Genomic DNA, 15123 nt, shown 5'->3' with positions numbered 1-15123 from the left:
ACCAACTTGTAAAAATTCAAATATCAGAATGAGTAGATTTACTTCAAAATGATATTCTTCACAACAAGGCAATTGAGTTGTTGTATTGTGATGTGACATTTTTCTGGGGTTCTTTCTAGGTGACATAGATGATGAGTTAGCTGATAATGGTTAGCCCAGATCTGCCTCACTCCTTTTGGTAACCTAAACAAGACAATGACTGAATTTTAAGACACGCTGGAAAGGCCCCCGTTGTTGGTAATATGAATATCTGACATAAAATCCAGGCTGGGACTAATTTTCTGGGCTCACAGCTAATAAAAAGGAGAGGAAAGGGTACAAGGCTGGATGGAAACAGGGTTTGTGTTGGTCAGCTACACCCTATCACAGAGGAGGGGGAGAAATTATGCATCGGCTTGAGTTAAAATGCACCAGCTTGAATTTTAGGGTGACATGGCAAGACTCCAATGCTCTCTGTTACATACAGCAAAGACCATGCCTGCTGTTTGTTTTACCATTGCCATAATAGTCTCACTGTTGAAATTCAGAAATATTTCACTTAAGATAATTTGCTGGTAGAGTGAGTGGTGGGTACTTTTTGTCAGTAGAAAGGTCAAACAATTTTCCACAACGCACTGCAATTTTATAGCTGACGATTTTGCTATAGGTGACCAAAGGAAAGCCCATGATAACGTTATACAACAAAAATTACGTTGTGAGTTAAGGGAATGTGAACAGTAAAGTAGCAGCCTTGTGTGCTATCCCCACTGCTCTTTCTGAAATACACAATCATGGTGGGTTTTGAATCATGTAAAAGCAATAACCCGTATCTCTCAACAAGGCATTGTGTAATAGGATGGATGTTTAGATATAAATGCAAGGTTTTTCTAAGAACTATAGCATGCAACGAAGATTTAGAGTAAGCAAAGAAAGTAAGAAAAAAAGTCGACTAACCTAACCCACCTGAGCTCGGCTCACAGGGGTCAATGTCCTCGTCATCGCTGGGACACTCTGCTGAAGCCACAAGGATGTCATCTGTGGTCTGTAAAAAAAAGCACATTCAGTCGGTTACTTTAAAGGATCCCAACAGAGCTTCTCATCTTTGTCTCATTGACAAGTGAAATACGTGTGTGTTTACCTGAATACATTGAGAAACCAAATTCAGTACCTATTTCCCTTCCCAAAGACATAGAGCTTACATTTTTTTTTCAACTTAGTCTAGATCTCTCAAGGAAGTTGCGTGTGAAAACACAGTTATAGCTTATTTTACAGGAAGACATGGAAAGGGTGGTAGCCAGCTGTAGACATCCACCCATTCAACAGCACGGAGAAGCTGCACACAGTAGCATACAGGTTTAAAGCAGCCTGAGAGAAACAGATGATTTGGAGTTTATGGCAGCCCTGGAGTGCCACAATGTATGCATCAGTAGGTTTGATGCTATACTTGTACTTGGCTTCCTAAAAGCAGAATAGCTATAACCTTTTACATTCATGACCAGGTAGAGTTTGATGAATCTTTGAGCTAGAGATTGTCCTTACTAGGAAACAGGATATATTTCACTGATGTGAAAAAGGAAGCAAATATAATCTACTTAAGGTATTTAAAAAATTTGTGTTTAGATTTTATACTGAATTTTTGTTTTTGTTACAATTTGGTAGCAGGTATCACATCCCCATTGTCTTTTTATCATTAAGGTGTCATAAGTGAAAATCATATTTGGGTTGAGGGGGTGGTATTTTACAGTAAGTAGGAAAGAGGTGTCGATTGTCTTTGTGACATTCTTGTTGCTTCATTGCACTTACAGCAAAAAAGACAACACTCACTGTAATAAAAAGCAGAGTGTGTAAATCCTAGCAGTTAGTCACATAATCAACTCATTTACAAGCACTGAAGGTTGCTCTTTACTGCCACTTACAAGCAGCAGTAAACTGAGCACAGTTACTGCATAGAGATTGTGAGGTTTGCATCAGATCTGGCTGATGGCAGCACAGAGAGAATGCAAGGTACAAGAAGAAAAATATCTCATTACATCGGCTAAGGATTAAGGAGATGATCATTGTTTAGACAATACTCAGAACTGCAACATTAATGAAATCCTTATTTAAAAGTGGAATTAACCTAGGCTGTAGCTATGTGTAGTGAAGCATGTTAACTGGACTTATTGTGGTGCTCATTATGTTGTATACCTGTAACTAATATGTTATATCAGTTACAACTTATTAAAAATTAAAAAATATCAATTTTACAATTTTTTAAAAAGCCAAAATGCAATATGACTTGCTTTCATTAAAGCAGTAACTAATACAGTCCAAGATTAAAGCATAAATAAATGTCAAGAAAATTGTGCCATTTTGAAAAATGGAGACAAGGGATAATGCACTTCTGTGACAAAATATTAGGCTTAAAAATCTTTTAAGTGCAGGAGCTTTAAGAATAAAGAATTTGTTCAGATGCTAATTCTTCTTTAATATAACTTTAATTAAATGCAAGCATTTAAATAGCATCGTGAGATGGCTTCATATTATTCTGCTCTCAATTCTTTTGAGACAATTAGGAGACTGGATTCATTCATTTTGCCGCTGTTATTTTAAAAGACGAAGTTCAAAATATCAGTTTTGAATTGTAACTGTTCATGTTAGTGATAACTACCAGCAATTGGTGTGACCGTTACATAGGTATCTTTCATTAAAGCGAGCTTTAAAGGGAAAAAAAAAATCCTCTTTTTGGCACAAGCACGTCCAGCAGGCTAACATCCAAACTGGCTTAATAACAAGTTATTGGATTATGAGGTCTTGAGGGCCAATTGTTCCCATTTGCCCCGGAGCAGATCACTTGCTTTTTATGGAGCTAATTTCAAATACAAAGATACTTTTTCTAAACCACAGTGGATACACTTTAAAATTAATTTCAGGGTTACAAGAATATTTCTCATGTTCCTTGAGGAACGCTAACTACATTAATGCACTCACAGTAGGGTTGCAGTTGTTGTTTTGTTCTTGATAGGAGGATGTGAGTAAATTCTTTAATCTCCTGCTTCTCACCCCAGCAGTGATGTTGCCCCTTTCCCCTCCACCGCCTGTGGGACATTTGGCAATGTCTGGAGACATTACATATTGACACAACTGGGGTGGAGGGTGTCAGCTGTCATTGGCATCTCAGAGGTAGAAACCAGGAATGCTGCTGAATATCCTAAAAGGCATGTGACAGTCCTCCCAAAATGCCAATAGTGCAGAAGCTGGGAAACTCTGATTTAGAAGTTTATAGACTATCCTGCATTTTGTTGTTCTCACCTGAAAAACTGGACAACATAATAGTTCCTAATGTTGTAAGAATTAAATTAGTACACAAAGACCTAAAATAGGACCACATTGTAATTTTCATAAAAAATGGCAATATTATCAATATTGCTATATTTCACAAATGTAGAACCAAATAGATTTTTGTGCTGTATTTATAAATAATATAAGTTTAGATATTAAACTGGAAGTTGTATGTGTGAATCATACATGTAAGATCTCATATTAACATGTAATTAAAATATAGCGGCTATATTGGTACTTTGTGGAGCTAAGCTTCCCTCTTTTACTGTCCAGGTTCAAATTCAGAATTAGAAGTCAAACATCAAGTATGCATAATAAAGGCTGCTTCTTAAAAGAAATTCATGGACTGAGAATGTGTGACTCCATGGATAGTGTTTGAGGCAGACTAAATTATTTAGCTACACAAGTTAAATTCTGTTTTAAAAGTTGACCTATTTTCTACATTTAACAGCCTTTGGGACAATTTAATAGCAAACAGAAAGTGTTAGAATGTTCTCGGTGTTATCTTTCACAAAATATAGTACCTAAAATAACAAAACATGTCATCCATTAAATAGTACCTTCTATAGCCCTTTCAAGTAGAAAACAAGCTGTGCAAATATGACCTTATTGTAAAACGATAATTTAGATTTTAATGTACTTTTCCTGGTATGATGAATATGCATTCTTGTTTTTCATCAAAAATTAAAACCTGGCACGGTCTTTTAAAAAAAAGTAACAGTATTGTGAATAAAAGTTTTTAAGTCGATAGAGGCATTGCAGCAATCATCATTGTATGAAAAATGAGGAAGTGGCTCAAATGTCGGGAAAAAAATTAAATTTTATTTTGGAGGCTGAGTTAACAATTTCCTAGCCAAAGCTGTGTAATTTAAATTTAATTCATTGTGTTTAGAACTGTCTATGGCATGCTGTTGAGAGTGGTAGAAAGAAACTCAAATATATCACATCAATCAGTTCTATTCTTTAGTATACTCTTTGCTGAGGCCTATAACCTTTTTCAGAGAAGAGACTACCTGCTGAAAGAGACAGAATAGTGATCAAGCAAAAACATTAGCTTTACATAACTATCCATTTAACCATTCAGAGGCCAAAATGCCATGCTGACCTCCCCAAATTCAGAGTGGTCTGAACATTCACATGGCATCTGTTCTTGCCCAGAATGTCTAGTAAAAATACTGAGGTCCCTCTACCTGTAAGGAAAAAATGACCAGGGCAGAATTCAAGAAATAAAGGCACTGAAACTTAATTCATTATATTCAGTGGATAAACACCAATATGTCATAGGCTAGAAAAATGTAATCAGGATGGGGCCGAAAGGATGTTCTTAATGTAGAGTAAGAAGTTAGACCAGTCAGATGGGTATACTAGATTTATTGGGGTGATCACTTCATAAGTATATAAATGTCCAATCACTATGTTGTATATCTGAACTAATAATGTTGTATATCAACTGTAGTTGAAAAACAATTTTTAGAGAAACAGACCAATTTATTTAATCTACAGGATTATTAGAAAGAGATCATTTAGTAGGTTAGAAGGTAGATGTAGTTCACTATTTTTTTCTCACTTATAGGGAGTATTTCCCTTCCCCCCTTAATGGTGAAATTTGCTGCACATTCACTTGCTATCACTTTTTAAAATATAGCACAATTGGGTATCAGTGTGGTAAAAAGATACAATAAGCAGATACATAAACTTAGTCTGAAATATTATATTTCTGATAACAACAGCACTCTTTGACTTTTTCCTCATGCTAAATGGCTCCCCTGAAGACTGATACATTCCTATGAACACACCTACAATCCAACTGTAGAAAGGACGCCCATTATAAATGTGATGCCCACAAAGAAATCCTCGATTTGCTCTAAAACTTCAATTGAAGCTGTTTCTAAACAGAAATAGTCTATTTGGCTATACATCCAAAAAAGAGAAAAATAAATATTTTCTGAAGCAACGGTGCTTACTTACATATTATTTAGCCTAATCGTTCACTGCTATGAATGACATTTAGACTGAATTGATTGTGAAAACTGATGGGTAGAGATAATGCTAGCTGAAATGTGATGTTTGGCTAATAGATGGACACTTGTTCTTGATGATACTTTTGTTTATATGAAGCTGCTCTGGGGGAGAGAGCGCATTATGTCTGCCTTACAGGACTGAATTTGACAGTCTTTCCAGAAAACATTTATTGCTAGGTGTGTTTCCCTGAAAAAAAGGTGCCAGAATTCAGAATTAGTGTTACAAATTCCCCAAGGTAGGTCTGACCCACTACATAGATGATCTATGAGGCAAGACATTTCTAGGAGGTATGGAAAGTCACAATTTTGATCTAGAGAAAAAACTGTACCCCCTCAAAAAATGCAATTATAATAAATATATACAAGTTCAAGTTCTAAACAGTGGACCAATTTGATCAAATCAATTCAATAAAGAAACTTATCAAATTGATAATTTTAGTTAATCAACAATGCTATTAAAAGTGCAAAGGAATATGCAGATAGACCCTGTGGTAGTTTCCATTGTCTCATTCAAGCTTTTGGTTCTTATTTATCAATTGTTCATTTTTTTTCTGAGTAGTAGATGCCACATAAAGCCATCAATCACATGGCTCCATAATCTAATTAAAATAAAAATAATAAACTGATATCCACTTTGTGAAGGATGAATTTTAGCTCCAGTACATGAATAACAGAAAATGAGGATCAATTAGTCACCATCAAATATGAAACAGCTCATCTATGCACAGCATTTTCTGATGGGCAAAAATGTGGTCATTACCTAGCAAGGTACAAATTATGGTTCTTACCTGCAAATAACTTACTGTGCCCATTCTATTCTAAAGCATGGGAACAAATCACTCATTAATACAAATAACAACAATCAATTCAATTCAAATAGCATATTGTTTTCTTGAAGTATAACAGTGCTCCCATATCTATTACTTCAATAAATATTCACCAATGACGTGTTTGTTCAGAACATAGGTGGAGGCACTATTATCCTGTGTGTTGTAGTTAAGTACCTGCTCAAAAAATAAACCCTTTTGTACACTCATTTACTCCATTCAAATGTTTGAACATTGGCATTCATGAATATTTAGGGAAAAGCTTAAATATCCCTGAAAACAGCCAGCTTTCACATTTCTTTAATGTGTTTTTTCCCCCAACTGATGCCTTAGGTTATTACAAAAAGTGACCATAAATCAGCTGTCTGCTTGGGGAAAAGACAGGCTTGAAAGCCATTCAATTTTCTTCAAGATTTCCTTGGCTGCTTAAAATGTATGTAATGGTTCCAGAATAGTGAACGTGGGTTGGATAGAAAAAACTCCACCGTGGTAAAGAGATCACGACATCTACTCATTCCAACATGCATTTTGATACCCATTTGATACTGGCCATCCTAACAGGCAAAATCCAAAGGGAAAGATAGGAATGTACCAATAATGCCACAGATACAACAATTTAAAGAAAAATATGGAAAAAAACAAAAGAACTGGATTCCTGATTAATCAAAAAAGAACATATTTTAGCAATATTTATAAAAATAATATACCGGCAAAGTAGAAATTTGGTGTCAGGAAAGTTCAAATCAAATTTATGTTTTAAAAATACAGTATATCTCTTATACTATTTCTTTCAGCTAATGATAACCTCTATGCTCATATTGTATTTCAATTTTTAGCCAAAGCAATGTAGAATAGCTGGCAAAAAATAAAAGTTAAAGTGAAGTTTAAATTTTTGCAAAGCCACTGGAAAAATCTATCCTGGATTCTCACTAATTAGAATTTGGGGTGTAAGACCTCCCAAGACTGTCGGTAGTGGAGTGGAGGTGCTGAAAGGGAAACTAGAATATGCATGTGATGAGGTGTATTCCCTCTCGATTTGTCTTGGTTATAGACAAAGCACCTCCTGAAATGGGTTTGGCCATTTCCAAATTAAATAAATACTGACAGATGTTTGCAGTTCAAATCTAGGCTTCTGGCTGTGTCAATATGAATTTCTCTGGCCCAAGTACGGTGACTGAAAAGACTAACTAGTCACACGGGTTGAACTGAAAATCCTTGTGTATTATGAGGCCAAAAACAGATTTTAAAATTGTAAAATGCCAATGATGGACAGTTTCAACTAACATGCCTCCAAATTTCAAGCTTATTTTAATGTGGCATTTAACATGTAACAGAATGGAATCATATTTTAGTCAGTCAAAGATCTTCTTGTACTGAGCCAGACCTCAGAGATCTTCATTTTACATATTTGGAAACTGAAGCTAAAAATTTAAGTACTTCTGTTTGACCACATTATTCTGCAAATGAATGGCAAAGTTATGAGATTATCCAGACCTCTAGTAGAATGTAATTGTCTCTTATTCCAGGTGACTTCTGTCCCTTCATTTATCACCCAATCATATATCCATCCATCCATCCAAAATCATTTGTCTTCTAAAGGTTGATGTGATTTATAAAGGTACATTATGAAATGAATTTAAAATAAGTTAAAAAGGTGGTAAAAAAAAGAGTACTGGATTTTAATAAATGACCACTAAAATTCCCTTGAAGAAAGCCCATACAAGCAGACACACATACACAGCTACTGCTTCACTTAATATGGTGTACAAGTTACACTACAAAGGGAATATAATGAAGGCTGGAGTTCAAAATTTTAAAACAAAATTCAAATACTAACTGCAGGTACTTTGAAATGGTGTAAACCCAGAACATTTTTAATTACTAGTGGTAATCTTTTCTTAGCTTATTTTTTAAAGACCTTTAAACACTTCGCCTCTCAGCTCTGCACATAAATGCACAAATAAATTCTTGGGGACAGAAGTAAAATGTAAATTTCTGAATTTTCTGCTACCTTTTTTTCCCCCTTCTACTTAGAACATTGCAGCCCATGCTGGCTACAAAATTAACTCAATGAACTCCCTGTCTCTCTTCTCATTAGTCCACTGATGAAAATCCTTCCAACTTTGCAGGTCTCTCTTATTAACTACTGATAACACAACCTAAGTCCTAATGAGCTATTTATCTTTGTCTCTCTCACACAACCATCGTTAAGGTTTTGTCAAATTATCTCTTAGCACATCTTGAGAATAAATAAATGAAAGTGACTATTTATTACTAAATACTGGTTGTTTCTCCAGATACACTCTAGAAATGCATTCATTGATCAGGGCAATCTCATTTACATGATGGCCCTAGAGTTTAGAGGTGCAAAATCAAAGGTATAGGAAGAGCCACAGACTCCTAGTTATCCACATTTATTTCTTCCCGGGAAATATCATAACCAATGTCTTTTTTGATATTTACTAGAGCTTTAATGTGGGAATATATGAGAACTTCTATTCCACACAATGCTTGGAGCATGGAACAGCAAGAAACAAAGATATAGTTGGAAATGATGATGACTTAGTTAAGAGAAACTTGATTTTTGGATTTTGACCCATGACTTGAATATATGCAAGGTTGCATACTGAGCTCCCCCAATGAGTCAATATCTGCACAACATCTGAGTGTTTCTATCAAGCAGTGATTTAGAGCAAATGTTATCTCACTCAGATGCTGCAATGTTATGTCATTCATACACTAAGATCTAATCTTTGCTGGCTATAGTTAAATTGAAGCTTCATGCTTCCATATCTGTCTACTTCAATCCTTATGGTGCATATTCTGGTTCATTCATACGTATTTGAAATGTAGTGTTGAAACGCTTCAGTTTAATTTGCAGTATGCTGCTCAACAATGGAAAATATATACAAGTTCACATATGAACTCTCAGTCTGAACCTCATGAACAATATGCATAATCTTGGACTGGTTTCTGTGTTCTCAATATTACATGTGAGTATACATGCTATACATGCAAATATCCTATATAAAAAAAGCCTACTATGCTAAGTATCCAGTTGGCCATTCAACCAATCAAAGCATAATATGCTAAGGCTGCTCAACCGCTTGCTATGATGTGCACTGACCACCAGAGGGCAGACACTCTGACTGGTAGGTTAGCTTGCTGCTGGGGTCTGGCCAATCAGGACTGAGCGAGACTGGCCAGACATACCCTGGAGCCCTCCGATGGTCCCTCCCTGGCTGGCCAAGCTCTCGCGTACCTCCCTGTCCCTGATCGTGCACCGGTGGGGTCCCTTGGCCTGACTTGTGCCCTCTTGCAATCTAAACTGATGGACACCCCCCACACACTCGAGTGCACACATTATGTGCACCAGGGCCTCTAGTATATACTATATAAGCAAATATATAATGTATATATAAATCATTTGTATATGTGAAACATAATATGAAAGTTCCCATAATGCAGCATTTGTGTAAGTTATCATTTTAACTAATAAGGAATTACTTTTGTTCCTTGCATGGCAGTATAAAAAGCATTTCCAGGTAGTTCCTTAAGAGAGCTGCCAAATATCCACTTCACTGAATACATTTTGTTTTCATGACCTGAAATCCTCTTGTCCCCTCAGTTGAAGAGGATCTGTATTTCTCACACCAACTACATAGTCTCTTATGCAAATACTGCTATTCTGGGGTTGATCCCTGTTATACCAGGATAGGATTTACTTCGGCAATGCTAATTTTGGGCATACATACAAAATAGGTAGTGCCAACCCATGCCTGGAACAGTGGGTCCCTATTCTCCGGTCAGACCTCTAGAGCTATTACACAGATGCAGGGATACTGGATCTCTTGCTAAATTCTCCTTCCTATTCATTTGCCTGGGACTCAGATGATGTGCAAACCTGGTTTATCTCTGCACCCAAAGTTTACTTCTAATTCATGTCCTATATCTAGATAAACAGATCACTTAGCAAACACTGATTATTAAGGACAGAGATGGGGAGGAGCTGAAGGGTGAAGAAGAGACTGTCCAAGAGTGATCCATGCAGGGCAATGTCCTTATTGTACTGTATTTGTTTATAACAGGACATTACCTATGGTTGTGTCCTCCATAGGGATTAAAAGTACACTAATTAATCCTTAAAAGACACTGAGCAATATATTTTATTGCACTGGAACAGTGGACATATGTGCTTTTTCAAATTATGTTTGAATTTAAAAGGTTGGCAACTGCTTAGGTGCTTGTTTTATCTTATTTCATACGAGTGCCCCAGTGCATAGATTCATTCACATTGAAAGAAAATTAATTAGAAGGTGGCAAGATGGGCTAGACGTGCCCTGGAGCCAACTTCTCGTGATCCCTCCCTGGCCGGCTGCACCTGGGGAGGCGCAAAGGGCATCTGTGGAGTGAGCAGGGTCCCTCCGGCAGGTGAAGTCCCTCAGCCTGGCCTGAGTGGATCGGCCGAAACTGACTCTCTAACATCCACCAGGGGTCCCAGATTGCGAGAGGGCGGTTCTCAGAATTAAGCTCCCTTCTCTCTGGCTCCTGTGTTGAGCATCTGCCCCTTGGTGGTCAGGGTGTGTCATAGCTACCCGTTGGATGGTCTCTTAGCCTAATATATATATATCGAAATTTGTGCACTGGTGGGGGGAAGAGAGGTCCCTCAGCCCGGACCATGCCCTCTCACAGTCAGGGATCCCTCACTCCTTACCATCCACCTGCTCGCTGCCCCTTAGTGCTACCGCTGCTGTGCTTGCCAGCTGTAAGCCCGGCTTCTGGCTAAGCGGCTCACCCCCTGTGGGAGAACACTGACCACAAGGGGGCAGCTCCTGAGTTGAGTGTCTGCCCCCTGGAGGTCAATGCGCATCATAGCAACCAGTCTTTCTACCAGTCAGTCAATTTTCATATTAGGCTTTTATTATATAGAATAGATACTTCTGTGGAACAGTTATACACCCCACAACATCTATCACAGGAATTCAGTAGAGTTGATTTAAAGTGTCATCATCACTGACTGTGGCAATTATTTCGTAATATGTATATGCATCCATACACCTTAAAATGCCTTATGTTTAAAATTTTTACATTTTAATATTTTATACTTCATAAAAATGAAAAAAGTCATCACATTCTAAAATCTGGCTTATTTTTAAGTATTTGTAATTTAAGTAAAGCATTTTATGAAAATAATTATGATTTTAAGACTTAACTTTGAGTAGCATTTTATGAAAATAATTATGATTTTAAGACAACTTTGAAGAATTCATCTTGACATTAAAAATAGAAGAAATATTACTCATGACACTTGAATTGGTAGAATCATTTCAAATAATCTTGTTCTTAAAGTCATCCTAAGCTCACTATATATAGTATCTTTGTCACAACTGCTCATTTATAGCAGCTCATTAAATCTCAAAATAAGAGTGAGCAAGTATAGATTATTTTCCAGGAACATAACTCCTAAGATAGGAGATGAGAATTGTGGCAAAATCACACTTTTTCAAAGATTTTTATCTGCCTTCTAACAGCTCTATACGTGACAATAACTTTTATAACTGGTTTCCACGTTATTCCTCCTGAAAATTTATGGTAGAGAAATAGCAAAAAGTGACATTATTTTTTAACTGAAAAGAGATAATGATTATAAGTTAGAAAGAAGGAAAGGAAAAGCTGGTCAGCCTGCTTTTATGAAACATCTCTGCCCTTTGAGAAAGCAATAAGATATAACCTGCTTTCTAGAAAGAACTGAAAAAATAAAGGTGACTGTTATTTTGGGGTTTCCTTATATGCCATTCCCCAAACCCTCCCTGGCTCCCCTGAATTCTATTGAAATAGTCTAAAATTATAAGCACTTTTATTTGATTACTAGAGGCTGGTGCACGAAATCTGTGCACTGGGGGGTGGGGAAGGCGCGTCACCTCAGCCTGGCCTGCACTCTCTTGCAGTCCAGAAGCCCCACAATTGATTGCCCAGTGGAGGGAGGCCCCCTCACCTGCCACAGCGCCCCTGGCCAGGTAGCCTGGGCTTCCCTTTGCGGGGCGATCATGGGGCAATAGCGGGGTCGTTCTGCAGTTTGGCCATTTGGTCAATTTGCATATTATGCTTTTATTATTATAGATTATTATAGATATGGAAACGATGCCTTTATACTGTTTTCCTTCAAAATCTAACTACAGGATGAAAGTTTTATCTTCTTCCCAAATAAACTACAAGAACATAAGGGCTAACTGAGACCAGTCATCAAATTCAGACCAACAAATAAATGCAGGGAAAAATGCACCCATAAAATGTACATCTTTTGATTGATTCTTTCCTCATTCATTCATTCATTCATTCATTCACAATCATTTATTGCATACCTTATTTAAATAGGAGCTAAGCAGAGGGAGAATACAATAAAGAACTAATCTTCCCTCCCTCCAAAGTTCATGAAGAACTTTGGGTGTGTGACTCATGAAGGCTGTCTCTGAGCAGAAAATCTCTCTTTGACCAGTAAGCATGGAAGGAGCATGAGTTTAAGCGCTAGACAGGCTGGGCAGAAACCCCATCTCTGCCACTTATTAGCTCTGTGACTTTGGACAAATTCCCTAAGTTCTCTAGGTCTCTTCCTATGTACAAATGAACTTATTTATACCTATTTCACAGGATTATTATGAGTATTCCGTGAGGCTGGGTAGGCACAAACATTGTCCAGCACAGTAGCTGGCACGTACAAGATGCTATTGAGATTTATGTAGACACGCTCTCACTTTATTCTCCTTGCAATGTGAAAAGTTAATTCCTAGCACTGGGCACCTGATAACTTTAGACAGACATTCTCTTCACAAAGTACAATTTTCTGACTTAAAATTTACACAAACATATTTGAACATTCTATAAAAAAGACCAAATACATCATTCTGTGTTCTAAGACCTACTCAAATAGAAGCCAAGCCTCCTCTGGTGCTCCACTGAGTTTGCTGGGAGGGAGATGAACCATGTAGGAAGGAGGGTAGCTGCCTCGTGTCTTTGACCACCTTGCTACCTCAAATACTGGGGAAATATTGGCTTGTTCTTATAGGTAGAACCTGATACTGCCATGCAGGGGTCCAGCTATATTCCCCCAGGTGGGTAATTCACTCCGGGTATCCTGAGTAGAGGGAGAGATGCTCTCTGTGGTAGCCCCTCTTCTGGCTTTGTAGACCACCTTCTCACTGAGGAGTATTACGGGATGCTGCTCCCCAGTGGCTGGTTGCATGGGCATTGAGTTTAACACTGGAGCTGTTAGAATTTGGGTGATGATTTACTTAACCTCTCATTTGTAAAAAGTGGAAAGGATGCAGTCCTAATCTCTGCCATGTAGTTGTAAGACATAAGAAAATCATGATCCATAAAGTGTGTAGCACTGTTCCTGGTGCATAATAAATGCTAAATAAATCTCAGCTATTTGAGTCTTTTATTATTATTATATAAGACAGGCATGAAACTACAACTAACCTGCCATAGGCAGCATGTTGGCCATTGAAGTGGGTAAAATATCCTAATATCCACAATCGGTAGATTGTCCACATTTTCCCTTGCCTAAAATATTGTGAAGTAGGAGGGGAAAGAAAGCCGATATTGCTTGAAGAATGCAAATGTACTTTCCCCCTGAATGTCCTATTTTGCCTTTCAACTTTTAAACTCCACTTTATTTCAAAACATACCCTCAACCATTCCAAAGCATTTTCAGGTTGGAAAGCCTTTTTTTGTTTCACAATAAGCTAAATGCAGGTGCAAACTCGGGGGAGACAGACCTTGGAAATTTTAAGTATGTTGCCATGGCAATGGTTTGTAAGAATGTGTATGAGTTGCATCTTAGCTCTCAAGCATTCAACTTAGTTCCTATGTAAAGGTTCAAATCACTAGGCACACAATGTTTGCCATTCATTGTGTCTTGAAAGGTTTGGAAATGTCTGTAGCTTATTGCAACCAGAAACCACAAAATTATTTCTTTCCCTTCCTCCCTTCCTTTCTATGTATCTATTTACCTACCTATTTATCTATATTCTATGCAAATGTGGAGATGTAGTCATTCATCATCTATTCTTAGCTGGCCAATCCCAGTTTGGCTGCTCTACAGAAAGCTGTATACATAAATTGAACAGTAGTTATTTCCACCATTGTTGCAAACACAAAGATGCACTCCCACTATGAAAGAGCTGTTAACATTTTCTACTGATTTTCACATTAATTTCCTCATTCAGAATTGACATATCGTTAAAGAAGCATGGTAATTATTTAGGGATGCTCAAATAAAGCAAACTTTCAGTGTAATGAATTGTGGAGGATTTTAGAAAAGGGTTCCAGCCTACAATGCAGGAAAGAAAATTAAAATGTGTAATTCTAATGATTAAAACTCTCCTGTCCCCCAAAATGGCAGCACTGCCACCAACAACAAGAAATACACCCAGAAGAAATAATTTTATCTCATGTGAACCATCACTACCTCAATTGTTCTTAAATGGTTTGATGCTTCTAAATTGCAAAACCTGTACAGTGGACTCATGATTCATTGCAATAAAATCAGTGATTCCTAAAAAAGAATTTCCCCCATAAATAGAGTCCACAGAACACTAAAATTGGAAAAGTTTTAAAGCTCTCTATTTGGTAAAAGAAATAGTTCTTAACAAATTCTCTTCAAATTACAAGGCTTTTCAACCTAACATGGACTATACAACTGAAGTCCATTTTTAAAAAAAATCATTCACCACCAAAACAACAACAAAACACCTGAATTTCTAAGAATGGATATTCTTTAGCTTTCCTAACAATTTTTTTTTTGCAAATTATCCATCATGATACATAAAATGAGGCCAAAGGGACCCCATTAATCTCCTGCATTTGGTTACTGACAAACTCTTCACTAAAGTGTTATTAGCTACCAAAACCTGGAGTTATTTAAAATTCACTTTCCTGCTTTAACTTTGACCCATCTTACAACATACACACCC

At 37.1% G+C, this 15123-nt stretch overlaps 1 protein-coding gene across 1 annotated transcript in view; it reads right to left on the bottom strand.

The window, feature by feature from the left end:
- Positions 1-15123, bottom strand: part of NRXN1 (neurexin 1) — an 889774-nt gene that overhangs the window by 23010 nt on the left and 851641 nt on the right. The window contains exon 19 of the mRNA XM_015557923.1: positions 934-1021. Within this exon, the coding sequence (XP_015413409.1) occupies positions 934-1021 (88 nt within the window). The remainder of the gene's footprint in view (positions 1-933; positions 1022-15123) is intronic.

The sequence above is a fragment of the Myotis davidii genome, unplaced genomic scaffold (genome assembly GCF_000327345.1).
Source record: "Myotis davidii unplaced genomic scaffold, ASM32734v1 scaffold6, whole genome shotgun sequence".
In the NCBI taxonomy this organism is placed as follows: domain Eukaryota; kingdom Metazoa; phylum Chordata; class Mammalia; order Chiroptera; family Vespertilionidae; genus Myotis; species Myotis davidii.
This window is presented reverse-complemented; position numbering and strand designations above follow the sequence as displayed.